This window comes from Melanotaenia boesemani, chromosome 10 (genome assembly GCF_017639745.1).
Source record: "Melanotaenia boesemani isolate fMelBoe1 chromosome 10, fMelBoe1.pri, whole genome shotgun sequence".
Taxonomy (NCBI): Eukaryota; Metazoa; Chordata; class Actinopteri; order Atheriniformes; family Melanotaeniidae; genus Melanotaenia; species Melanotaenia boesemani.
The window spans coordinates 4,363,472-4,377,464 of NC_055691.1; the positions used below are offsets into that span (position 1 = coordinate 4,363,472).

Genomic DNA, 13,993 nt, shown 5'->3' on the forward strand with positions numbered 1-13,993 from the left:
TGATGACAAAAAAACAAAAAACAAAAAAACAAAACAAAAACAAAACAAACAAACAAAAAACAAACAAAAAAAACCAAAACACCACCACCAACAACAACAAAAACAGGCTGAGTTAAACAGAAAATGAAACAGTGGAAATGACCTCCAGTGCCACACAACAGCAGTTAATCAATTTTTTGTTCCCTGGAAAAAATAAAAATAAAAAAAAAATTAATTAATTAATTAATTAATTAAATATTTAAGTTGCATATTTCTGAATTGTACATTTTTATTTACCACATACATTTGTATCATTGTTGGAATATATATATATATGTATATATATATATATATATACATATATATATATATATATAAACAATTATTGTTTATGCTTATTTGTATGAGTTTATATTGAAAATAAATTTAAATAAAATGAAAAAAATACAGACATAACAAATAATTTAAGATAATGTTCTTGTTTTGCAGGGTTAAAGCATCTCACAAGTCTGTTGTTTCCTGACTGTGTTGTGTAGAGGATGTGAAGATTTGTCCATCGTGTTCAGCAGCTTATTCAGTTTTTTCTCTGTGCAATGGGCTTCAGAAACTCTAGAGCTGTCCACAATACAGAGCTGTGAACTTTTAGGATATGCAACGTCATAATTCAAACATTGAATGAGCTTAGCTTTTTAGTTTAATTCTAAATCTGCTTCTAAAAGAACATTTAGTAGTGAGAGAGCCCCTTTGAATAAATCTGGATGATTTCTTGTCATGATTTAGAACTTTAACTGGTTGAAGTGTCTCATAGGATAAATCAAAAGTATAATATACTAAACACAAGTAGTGGTGTCAATAAAGAATGCAGCAGAAATTGAAACACTGGAATTTAATGTACAAAATTGAATGTACAAATTATAGAGTATAACCTCCCACTCCCACTAATACTATGTAAATGCTGTTTTTTCTAGGGTTGGCAGTTGTCTTACTTTAGTTGTTTTACAAGCTCTCTCTCTTTACAGTAACAGTAATGGAGCTTAAAAATGAGCTTTAGCTATTTTAGTCTGCAAGCTCAGAAGGAGACATAGTGGCACCTAAAAAACTCCACTAATCTGCAGCTGGACATCTGCTTGCTCCGCAGAGGCCCCGCTGGCTGAGACAGAGTACAATGACTGGGGCCCCAGTGTAAACCTGTCACATATAGGTAATGTCTATCATGGATATCTGCCATCCTAGAAGTTTCTAAGATCACATTCTGACACTTGCGCTCTTTATGAAATCTGAACTGCTTTTATTTAATTAGGACCAAGGGATCTGGTCATAGTTTAACTAACAGTAATCCTTTTTTGATTGGTAATATATTGACTTAGTGGGGCAGACTTTGTGATGACAGGTTATTTTCTTTATCCTCTTTAATTTCATGTAATAAAACTGATTGGATATTAATGTGAAATATGCAGCCTTGTTTAGATGTTATATGCCCTACTTTCTTCACCAGTGAATCTCTCCACAGCTGTTTGACCAAACTGTAATTATTACATACAAGTTTCCTATTTCATTGCAGGTCCACGACACTGCTTTTACTTCTTTAATAATGGCTAACTAGGTCAACGATTACCAAGCCACACACCACAAAGATTTTCCATGTCACACACCAGTTAAACGTTAGCATCAGACTTGAGCAGGTACGTTCATCCTGCTCTTTTCTCTCTTTTTGTAAAAGAAAAAATCAGAAGATCTAAAGACTTGTTGCATAAATCACTGCTGAAACTCACAACTGTTACAGAGTAAAACTAATATGGTGCTGAACACTTTAGCTGTGTTCTGGGTGTATTTGGTCAGCTTTCAAAATTCTTTTAATAAAATGTGTTATCAAAAATAATAATTCCATGAATACGACAGTATTCACTTATTTAATCTGATGCACATGATTAATTGAAGAATTTATGTTAAATTTTCTGTGTGTTATTAAACTTGTGTTTGCCAGTTAAAAAGGGCCTCTTGTTGGAAATGAATGGTTTAGACCAGTGGTGCCCAGCCTGGGATCAGAGACCACCCAGGGGGGTCCCCCAAAGTGCACAGGGGGTCCCTGAGGCTATGAACATTTAGAGCCATTTTGATTAATGTCTACACATTGTCCCAGTTTTAAGAAAGAAAAGTAAGGCCATATATTAATTTCTTTAACTTAATTTAACTTCAGCTTTATGAAAGGAAAGGACTCAGCCAGAATACATCATTTATGGTGAGAATCTCACTTTTGAAAGCTTAAAACCAAGCATGGTTTCAGCACAGTGTGGAGCAGGGGGTGCATGGCTTTTTTTAGTGTATGCATGAAGGGGGTCTCAGAGAAAAATAGGTTGGGAACAACTGTTTTAGACAACAGTTAGTCTATAAATGCTGTTTTTCTCTTATTCTCTCTGTCCTGCTCCTGAAAGATGCAGTTGTCTGTGAACACACACCGCATACGAATTAGACCGGTTGGCAACAGCGAAAAGGAAAAAGTTATGATACAATGATGTAATTCTTTTATTGCTGGCAGTTATTCTGTGGAAACTTGATGGCCAAGCGATGTACATTAGGCTCTGGATTATATCTGATGAGGAGGGTGGAATGATGCCACAACAACACCCATGTGTTACGTACCCTTATGTCTAGGGGTGTAAGGGAACGAAGATACGAGTTGAGTTACAGGGTATATAAGAAGTATAACAATTTATTCACAGATAGTCGAAATAAAATAGTTACAAATAGGTTCCAAACTTCTAATATCCCCAAACAAAAATTCTCAATAAGTCTCAACAAAAAGCTCACGTAAACACAAATCACAATCAACCAACAGAACAGAAAAGATAACTAAAAGTTTCCCAAAACAACGGGGCCAATGCCCACAGTGGCAGCATATGTCTGAATCAAACAAAACTCAAAAAGATCACCTCAGGCAGGGATATGAGGTCTTGTCAAACTGGCAACCAAACTTTTATACTTAACACTAAATCCCAAATCTCCAATCCACACAGGATATCAAAACAGTACACACAAGCGAAAGCTCCCAAACAGGCAATCTGTGTCCCACTGTCCACAGCTGCCCTGAATGACGGGTGATCGTCCCTTTTGAGGCTGGCACAGCTTTCTGGTTGGACAGCTGATCCCAGAACTGGAGTAGTCACTGGCCAATCAGCATGACGGAGAGGAAGGAGTCCTGGGGAAAGTCCCTGTAGACAATCAATCTCCCAATAATTCAATCAGTCTACAGGCGGGGAGACCTGAGGGCCGTAACACATGTTAAGACATGGTCTTAGCATCTGTCTCTTTTAAGCAAGATATTCTCAGATTCTCAAGGCAGTCTCTGCACTGTGCATGCTCCTGGCACCAGAGGGTTGCAGGAGAGGAAAGCCAATAGGAACATCAGAGAAGCGCAGAGAGAGTTTCCAGGTAGTTGTGGATTAGCAGGGGGTTGATTTGAACATGTCAAAATTCCCTTCAATATCATAACCAATCAAAGCAATTGGAAAGCGTCATCACTGCTGTTTGTTGCGTCCGTTGTGTTCGATTTCACCAGGGTGACAGTCAAAAACCGAGCTGCAGTATTATGAACAATTTGTAATCAATGCTGAAATTACTTTGTCAGACCAGCACACAGTGCATTACATTAGTTCAGTTGAGAAGTGATGCACAATGTTTTGCAGAGCTTTAACCCGTTAGTCTGGATTGAGAGGCAGCTGCACTCTGACTCTGCCGAGGTTATTATTACATTTCATTCAACAAATGAGAAAGCAGAGATTGACTGTGAGCTGTGATCAAGATGAGTCCAGAAAATTTGTTGCATCTCAATTAAATTCCTGCCTTCGACTAAAAAGGGCCACTTGAAACCCCATGATAACTATGACCAACTAGGAGTGGACATGGGTGTATAAAGAAGTCAGGAAAAAGGAACACTGATTTTGTGTGGTGTGTGCAGATCCTAAAACAATTTTGCCACCAACTTATCTACTACAAAGTTTTCCTGGATAATTCATTTTCCACAGTGTAACTCCATATGTGTCTTTGTTGATTCTCTCTGGTGTCAGACACAAGTTTTCACGGGTAAATTCAGGTTATTTTTCACCAGGAACGAAAAAAGGGTTATTTTGAGCGGCAGTTCAAACATTTTTGTCTCAAAACAAATTTCCACATTGAGTATTGAAACTTAATTGATAATAAATAGCACAAATGTTTCAAGTTATAGTTTATTCTATTATAGTCAAAATATATGGCAAACAACCTGTTTTGTTCAGTAAAATTTACAACATCACAGCTTGAGCTCATAACATATGCATTATTAATAATAAAACACATTACAGAAAAACAACCATTTACAGCTGAGAAGGTAAAAGAAATTAACATAACAAGAGCATTAAAATGTTCTGTTTTTATTATTAGATTCTTGAATATTTCTGGTGTTAACATGACCAACAAGAATTTATTTGAACTGCATTTAAGAAAAAGGAAAGATAATTAAATCTGGTTGGTGAAACAGTGAAAACAATGAAGAAAATGTTTTGTGAGATGAGAAGATTTAAAGCCTGGGTTGCATTTTCCTGCCGCACTTGTTAGACTCCACCAACGGTTTATGGCACAGCCTGCTTCTCATGTTTCTCAGGCGAGCAGCAGAGCAGAAAATAGACCTGACTGATTTTGCTTTCCGAACAATACACACTCAACCTCATTGCTGCATGAGTCCATGGCTTAAGCTCCAGAGGCTTGTGTGGATCCTGAATGTGGGATTCCCACCAAACACGCAAAAGACCTGGCTTAGCTCACACAATAGCACATGAAACCTGGCTATTTTTATATAAACCAGGTGTCCAGTGCATGCCCTGTGTTTAACTTCAGCAGCAAGGGATGCTAGGCATCTGAAAACAGGTCATGCGTTATTATAAAAGCACTCTGTGCTGTTAGCAGAGTTTGACACATCTTCGTATGCTGCTAACATACCTGATAGGTGAGAATTCTTCACTTCATTTGTGGACATACAGTAGATCTTCAATGTAAAGGAAAGTTTGTGGCTTTGTGCAGCGTTGCATTGGGTTTCTGGTCTTTGGGTTTGGTGGAGGTCAGTTAGTAGGAATTTGTTACTTTTGATGCATTTTTTTCTTTCTGTGAATGGATGGATTTTTTAAATCATCATTGATTATCAAAAGTTTGTGTTGGAATTAAGGTTTTTCTTATAAAGCAAACTGCAGCGTTTTGCCTTTTCAATGAATTCTCCCTGCGATGGACTGGCGACCTGTCCAGGGAGTACCTGCGTCTTGCTGGCTAATTGCACGTATGGGCTCCAATAATAAAGGAAATTTCCTTAAATGAACAGCTCAGTTATTCATCTATATATGTAGAAAAGTTTGCTCTGACCATGTTTTGAGCATCGTTAAATGCAACAAGTCATGAGTTACTAATTCACTTTAAATTCTCTTTTTCTGTTGCCCCAAACAGTATTAACTGTTTTCAGAAAGATTCATAGGAAATGAGAGAGAAATTGTGAGGAAGTTACAAATCAGGGATTCAGTATATGATTTAGTTGATGCTTTAAGATGTGTTTTTAAACTTTCCAGACTTTTTGAGGCACTAATTCAAAAGGTTTCTTTGAACCAATGTCCATTCATTCTTTGTAGCTTTTGTTATTCTTACAGAACATTTATGTGGATATGTTTGTTTTATTGAAACTGACTGGGGTTGTGAAATGATCCGAAAACATAGTTTTTTTTTTCCAGTTTAGGTTAATTCATCAGCACCTTGTGAAAACCATAAAACTGTAGTGTAGAATAATTACACTATTGATAGTCCTGCCTATCTTTTAGGCCTCTGCTTGAAAACTGCACACCCGTAATAAAATGAAAACCACAAGTTCTATTTGAATACTTGTGGAGTCGTAGTAAAAGGAACACTTTGATAAGATGTGTAAATGGCAGTATATGCATTGCCGGTGAGATGAACATGAATGTCCCTTTAAGATGATGCAGCTGTAGCTCTAAACCTCTATCAGATCATAGTACGTGTGAACTTTTTTTTTTTACAGACATCTCAGGTAAGATCTTCTAAATGGGCATTTTGGCACAGTTTAGCACAATCTGTTCTCAAAGTCCCCCAATTGGATGACCTCAGGTTTCAAAAGCTTAACTCTAGACTAGACTATTGAGTAAAGAAAATGAATGGTCAGAGACTTAAATAATGCATCTTTATGCATGTCTGAATTGTAATGATATGTTAAAAAATGCCAGTACTTGTATATTTTCTGCAGAGATGAACACCTACGAAGAATATGATGAAGAAGAACTCAACAACTACATCATTCAGTGCAGTATACAAGACTCCTGTCATGATGCTTTTCTGAAGTCTGCAGCCAGGTATGAAAGTCTCATCCAGACTTCTTCTTCCATCATAAAATATGTTTATGAACAGCCAGCTGACTGACCTGTGCCTCCTTTGCCCTTGACTGTTAGTTTAACAGCATCGACAGATGAAAATCTCAGAGTCCTGGCAGCTATTGAGCAAGGTGAGTTGGATCTCATGCTAGAAATACCTTCACCATTACCACAGAGAGCAGGTTCTGTGTTTAATGGGCTGACTTTCATACGAAGCCAAAAACAGAGAGTCATACGACCTGCAGCTGCAGATAAGGATCGCTGAGCATCATGAGGTTGGCAGCCAGACAGAGGCAGGGAGATAAATAAACATAGAGCGGGGAGAGATGTATTGGTTGTGAGTGGAAAGGTGAGACAAGAAGAAGTGGAAGAGCAAAGTACAGAAGACTGTCTATGCACCAGTAAATACTGGATATCTGACTCCTTTTCTTTTCTTTTCTTTTCTTTCTTTTCTTTTCTTTTCTTTTCTTTTTTTCTTTTCTTTTCTTTTCTTTTCTTTTCTTTTCTTTTCTTTTCTTTTCTTTTCTTTTCTTTTCTTTTCTAAACTCCCCGGGCTGTCCCTCTGCCATGGTGACCAGGGGAAGTTTCTGTGCTCAGACAGATGCTGAAGCATGTCTTTGCTTTCAGTGAGTCAGATGGTCGAGGCTGGCTTCCACTCCATCGGGCTGCATCGCAGCCGGTGCTGGAGGTTCTAGAGACCATCCTGAGATGTAAGTAAACGCTAAACACAGCATTGTTTCCCTACAGTTCCATAAAAGTCTATGCATTTGTAACTTCATTTGCAATACAACCAGTAAATAGTAGGTTTATTACATCTTGTTAAAGGAAAACAGCTACCTCCTGCTGACAGTAAATAAGATGTAAAATCAAATTGCATGACTCACAACACCTGGAACAAACTAGCTATTATTCAGTCAAAGATCTCATGGAAACGCCTATAAATAGCATGTCACTTTCAGCATTTTTCATATAATTTATTCACTTTTTCTGCTATTGACTTTTCTTTTTACATTGTTAATGCACCAAACATTTAGGGTTAAGATAAAAATCACAAGGATCTGTGTCATCATCTCAGTGTGCATAGCATGTATTACTACATTAAACCGCATGCTAAAAACACACAACGTGAGCTGGCATGCAATACAACGCCTTTTCATGGGCAGGCTGATCAATTACTATGGGCTTAAGCTGCAATAATTGGACAACAACAAAAGAGACGGAGTGAGAGAGAGAGAAAAACCTCATTATATATATTACAAATCAAAGGAAAATAAATAGCCTGCAGGAGAAATTACATGAAAAGTAGCATCAGTAATGAATGCTTCAAACTCCAGAGTGTTTTCAGCAGATGCCAGCTGTCCTCTGTCAAAAATAAATAGTGATGTCAGTCCCTTTTTTTTCAACCTGGAGGTCATCCAGTAGCAAAGCATCCATGGCTTACAGGCTCACCTGTCAGGTTATCACAGCTGACAGTTAGATATATGAACTCCAGCGTTGTACACTCTGACCTCAGTGTGTTGTGTTTGTGTTAGTGGAGGCTCAGCGGCTCAGTCTGGAGGAGAGGACTGTTGTTGGAGGAGAGACGCCGTTGACTCTGGCAGTTAAAGCTGGACTTGTGCAGAATGTAAAGAGCCTGCTGCAGTATGGAGCATCACCTCACAGCACAAATAGCAAGAATGAGACACCACTGCTGCTGGGTAATACCGAACATCTGTGGTTCAACCATGTCTTGTAGTAACCCATTCTCACTCAGGATCCTGTAACACACAACACACCTGTTACAGGTCATCAATGTCAGAAATGCCATGAAAGAGAAGCTGAAAACCCCACTGCTGTAGGAATCATCTTGTTTCAGAAAGGAGAAGTGTGTATATCTTAAACCAAACCATGATGTCTTGTGTATAAAGCTGCTCAAATGATGATAACAAACCTCTTTCCACTCTTTAAATGTTGGAAATAGAAGACTAAATGTATATTTACACTTTAGAATCACACTAAAGGTAACCCTACCTGTGACAACAGCACTATAATGTTTCCAGTATAATAATAGTTCTGGAAGATGAAGCACATTTATGAAAATTAGGATAAAACTTTGGCCATAAATGTTATTTTGTCAGAAAACATATTTATGATCTATTTGTTTGCTGCTAAACACATAATGAAACAGAAAATGTAATCGGATTACAGTTTCTAAGCTTATTAACCTAAGTCATTAAAATTTAATGAATAATCTCCAAGGCTGGCTGTCTTGTGAAGAAGTAAATATCTCCATTAACTGCAATAAAATGTGTTATTCTGTAATAAATATGTAATGTTTGTGCTGTGAATAATGTATGTAAGAGTATTATAACCAGAGCAGATTTCGAGATGAAAAACACAATTCAGATTAATTTAGCTAAGAGTTGAAATATAGAAGAGGGAAAGCTTTAAACCACCTTTAAAAGGGATGAAATCATTATAGCTGATTATTTAAGTCTTGATAGTAAAATCAGTTGATGTAATTTTAAGGCATTTTGTGGCTGTCTTTAGGGTTTCTGACCAGTCAAGCCAGTAACTGTTCTGGTAGGTTGCTGCTTCCTTAGCGAGCTAGCAGCCAGTCAAAGATGTATTTGGGATTTAATGGCACTTTTATGGGGATTTCATGGAATCTTTTTGGAGTAAATAAGCCTATCTAACATTAATTAAACCTAACATGTCATCCAACGTCCAAACTCTTTTCCTTTTAACTTTGTTTCTTCTGTAGTTAAAACCTTCTGGCTTGCATGACTACGTAATTCCACGCTGATCAAAGCACATTTTCTGATCACTGTGCAGCAGTGAGAGCTGGCTCTCATGAGATGACACACACACTGGTGGCTAACGGCGCTTGGGTAGAGCAAGCCTGCCGGAAGAGATGGACAGCCATGCATGAGGCGGCCAAGGCTGGCAACGTGGACATCCTGATGCTGCTGCTAAGAAACGGCGGCCGTGTAAACCACAAGGACGTGACGGGAGTGACGCCGCTTGCTGTGGCTGCTGAGCACGGACATTTCCACATCATGGAGATTCTACTTGGCTGTGGTAAGTTGAAAGATAAAAGTGTAGTTGCAAATTTTGTGACTTTGGAGACAACAAATGAACTATGTAGGGGGATATTACAATAGCAACAAGAAATAATACAGCAACTAAAGGAATACATTAAAAATTATTTGAATGAAAAAGCTTTTTGTCTCAAAGAATTGGGAGTGTGAGGTTAGTAGTTAGTTATTTCTTCCTCTCTGTTGACCCTGTCCAGGTGGAAAGGTGAACTCTCAGGCCTGTAATGGGGAAAGTGTCCTGCTGGATGCAGCCGGATCAGGAAGCACCGCCTGTATTCAGCTGTTGCTGGACAATGGAGCCAACCCCAACCTGCCCAGCATAACTGGACATCTGCCCATTCACAAGGCAGCATATGCCGGGCACCATGAGTAAGCTGTCAAATGTGTGATTTAAACAGCACAGCTGCTGAGGGATGCTGTGCCAGTGGGGACGAATTGACGGGGTCACAGCATTATTTATTGAACTTTTTGCTGATATTTCTTGAATGCTTACTGACAGCTCACAGGCCAAAAGACTCATACATTCAATAGCTACTTTATCAGGTCCACCTTGCTAGTATAGGGTTGGACCAGTAAGAAATGCCTTAATTCCCAGTTTCATAGATCCAGCACGGTGTTGGAAACTTTCCTCAGAGGTATTTCTCCATGTTGACATAACAGCATCACACAGTTGCTGCAGATTTATCGGCTGTGCATCCATGATGAGAATCTCCTGTTCCACCACATCCCAAAGCTGCTCTACTGGACTGAGATCTGGTGGCTGTGGAGGCCGTTGGAGTCCAGTGAACTCATTGTCATGTTCTACAAAGCAGTTGCAGATGATTTGAGATTTGTGACATGGTGCATTATCCTGCTGGAAGTAGCCATGAGAAGATGCTACACTGTGGTCATACAGAATGTTTAAACTATGCCACGTTGGTTTAGGGGCCAAGAAAATATCCCCCACACCATTACACCACCAGCATGCCTTGAAACAAGGCAGGATGGATCCATGATTTCAAGATGTTTCCACCAAACTCTGACCCTAGCATCTGAAAGTGGAGCTGAAATAGAAACTCATCAGACCAGCAACTTTTGCTGAGTCTGTGTGAACTGTAGCCTCAGTTTCCTGTTCTTAGCTGACAGGAGGCACCGGTGTGGTCTTCTGCTGCCGTAGCCCATCTGCTTCAAGGCTGGACGTGTTGTGTGTTCAGAGATGCTGTTCTGCAGACCTTGGTTGGAACCAATGCTTATTTAACTTACTGTTGCCCTTCTATCATCTCCAACCAGTCTCCCCATTCTCCTCTGACCGCTGACAACAACAAAAAGTTTTGTTCCAGACAGCTGCCGCTCACTGGATATTTTCTCTTTTTAAAACATTCTCTGTAAACCTTAAAGATGGTTGTGTGTAAAAATCCAAGTAGATCAGCAGTTTGTGAAATACTCAGACCAACAACCATGCCACGTTCAGAGCCACTCCCCGTTTTTCCTCATTATGATGCTTATTTTTAACTTCAGCAAGTCGTATTGACCATGTCTACAAAACTAAATGCATTGAGTTGCTGGCATGTGATTGGCTGATATTTGGATTATCAAGCAACCGACCAGATGGGCCTGATAAAGTGGACAGTGAGTGTATGTTAGCATGAAAGGAGCTCTTTTCCTCCAAGTCTCATCCTTTTCTCTTTACGTTTCCTCTCAGTGCTCTGAAAATGCTGATCCCACTGACCAACAAGAAAGCCATTAAAGAGGCAGGTCAGAGTCCAGTCCACTCTGCGGCAGAGGGAGGCCATAGCCACTGTCTGCAACTCCTACTAGCCTGTGGCTTTGATGTAAACTACCGCATGAACACCAGAAACTCTGAAAACTACCGGGACATGAGAAAAAGTGCCCTGTACTTTGCTGTCTCAAACGGCGATATGGAGTGCACCAAAATGTTGCTTACAGCGGGAGCAAAGACAGACTTGGACCCCCTGTGTTGCCTCCTGGTGGCGGTCCGGTCTGGTCATTACGACATTGTGAAGCTGCTACTGGCAGCCAAAGCAAATGTGAACTGTTACTTCACGGTGGTGAGCGACACAGTGTTTCCTACAGCACTGCAGTACTGCCTCAAGGATGAGGTCATGATGCGGCTTCTGCTCAACAGCGGCTATGATGTGGACAAATGCTTTCACTGTCACCATGACAACGCAATTGACGCTATGAATGAAGTAGAGGAAAAAATTCCGGTGAGCATGAGATTTGCTTGCCTGATTTATTTTCTGTATGTGTCATTTGGTCTCATGGCTGTCTTTCATTGTAATGCCATTTAGCATTAGCATTTTTTTTAAGTTAATCCATTTTCACATAAATTCAACAATTCCTCAACCTCCTTTGTCTACACTCTTGCAGTTCTGTGAGTTCATGACTCTCTGCTGCCTCAAGCATCTGTCTGGAAGTGTGGTCCGGATTCTGCTGGATTACGTCAGCCATGTCCACATGTGCTCCAAACTCAGGTTCATCTTGGAAAAACAGAGAGAGTGGCCCCAAATATGTGAAATACTCTGTGAGTTTATTCAACTGATCAAGAATAGTACAATGATTTTATTGCAGAGGTTTTCTGTCTGCTGTTGCTGATCAGTCAGGACTGTTTGAGTGATTTTGAACACCTTTCTCTCTTTGTTAATAAGTTTTTTCTTTAGTTAACAAAACCAAAGTCTGAATGCAAAAGAGGTGAACTTTTCCTCAAACAGGTTCCTTATTCCCATCTTCGATGACTGAAGCGCTTCACTGTGTCCAACTGATCAAATCAAGCTCTTGCCAGGTTCATTAATCTGTCTGTTTTCCCTCTATTTTTGTGTTTTTTGAGTCCTTGGGGGCATAAATGTCTCTTTAGCTGCTTAATACTTTGGTTTTCATTTTAGAACAGTAAATTTAAGCTCTGAGTACATGCTCTCTTCGAGTCTATATGAGTAATGAAGCAAAATAAACAATGCAGGTTCAGTACTGCATTTCACTATGGCAACAAGCAGATGAAGGGCAAAACCTGTGTTTAATCTAAATTTAATGCCGCCCAACATGGTTGTGTTCATCAGAATGAAGAAACGAAAAAGAAAAGAAACAGCATGTTAATACCATTCAGGTACATTTTCTTCACTTTTCTAATAAGCTGCAGCTGAAGCCTGTCTGGATGTGCTTCATATCTGGGCCTATGATTGCTGAGTCCAGGCACTGATACCAATTATGGTGTGTTGTTATTATAAATGTGCCTTTGTTACAAATAACAGTACATTTTAATAATCTGTTTTATACTCTAAAGCGTTCCCCAGCAGGATTTAATCATTAGATTTTAATGAGTATATATTTCAACATGCTGAAGAACTGGAGTAAATTTCAGATGAGAGGTGAAATGTCTTCAAGAACCAAAGAAAAAAGTAAATGAACTTTTTCTCTTTTTTTTTTGTTAAGCTCTTAGGATTTTAACATCACATGCTGTCAAATGAATGAGGAATATTTATCGCCTATGTAAAAAAATCACCTTCAGACAACATTTAGTTCATTTTTTATAATCTTCTTCTACAGAGATGAAGATGAATCTATTTACAATTACCTAGTGATCCCAATTAGTAGGTGTTACCAATCTGCTTTCATTTTATTTTATAATATATCTGAATAATAATAATAATAATAATAATAATAATAATAATGATAGGGTAGAATTAACTTATATGGGTAGTATGTTGAGAATTCTGCAAAATAAAGAGATCAGAAGCACCAAATGTAGTTGTATTTTATAACTTTTATTCCATGTGAAGCCAGTCCAGCTACAGAGAACCATAAGGCAAGTATATTTGTATATCACATTTCATGCACAAGTCTATTCAAAGTGCTTTACATAAACATTAAAAGCATTACGGGGTGCAGAAGGATCATTACAGAGTGCATAAAAGAATAAAATGAGAGGGAAAATCATATTATGACATACTTAAAAGTGTCTGCAAAAATCATATGAAAATCATCTTAAACCCACTAAATATTAAAATAACTCAGTTAAAACCCTTGATCCATCATGTGCGATCAGATGTCTTCTCACTACCATGAAGGAACTCTTCTCTTTATTTACTCTGCTGAAAACACAACCAAAGTGCTGTGTTTACAGATAGAAATGATCTCTGCCAAATCAGGAAAACACAATTATTTAAGTATGCTTGGACTAGTTCTAAACCTTTTTCCTGGAAACTGTTTTTTCTCTCATAATTAATTTCTGTCATTCACTTTCCCCTATGAGCCACTTCTTTAATCTTTTAATTTCAGAATGAATTGTTAAGTTAAAAGGTCAAATAATGTCCTTAACTTTTCTTTCTAGGCAATCCTTGTCCCTTAAAGCACCTCTGTAGGCTGGAGATCCGGAAGCGTTTGACCCTGAAGAGACTGAACAACCGTGAAATCATGAACTCACCCATTTTCCCCCCAAGACTAAAGCACTTCATTCTGTACGAGGAGCTGGACCTTTACAGCCAGGGTCCTGAATCTATCGTCTAAAATTCAGCAGATTTCCAGCAACAGCTCTGCTTGAATTGGACG

The 13,993-nt window shown here is 38.7% G+C and overlaps 1 protein-coding gene across 1 annotated transcript; it reads left to right on the forward strand.

The window, feature by feature from the left end:
- The first annotated feature begins 1,584 nt into the window (after positions 1 to 1,584).
- Positions 1,585 to 13,993, forward strand: LOC121647768 (ankyrin repeat and SOCS box protein 15-like). Its single transcript, XM_041997445.1, has 10 exons — positions 1,585 to 1,640; positions 6,251 to 6,356; positions 6,453 to 6,505; positions 6,953 to 7,084; positions 7,907 to 8,071; positions 9,189 to 9,434; positions 9,649 to 9,820; positions 11,133 to 11,658; positions 11,822 to 11,975; positions 13,776 to 13,993. Exons 2-10 carry the CDS (start codon positions 6,253 to 6,255, stop codon positions 13,949 to 13,951), a joined length of 1,728 nt encoding a protein of 575 aa, XP_041853379.1. The 5' UTR covers positions 1,585 to 1,640; positions 6,251 to 6,252; the 3' UTR covers positions 13,952 to 13,993.

Coding starts and splice junctions, on each gene's coding strand:
- LOC121647768 (XM_041997445.1), top strand. CDS start 6,253: ATGAACACCTACGAAGAATATGATGAAGAAGAACTCAACAACTACATC. Junction 6,357..6,452: donor TTTCTGAAGTCTGCAGCCAG/GTATGAAAGTCT, acceptor CTTGACTGTTAG/TTTAACAGCATCGACAGATG. Junction 11,976..13,775: donor CCAAATATGTGAAATACTCT/GTGAGTTTATTC, acceptor TTTTCTTTCTAG/GCAATCCTTGTCCCTTAAAG.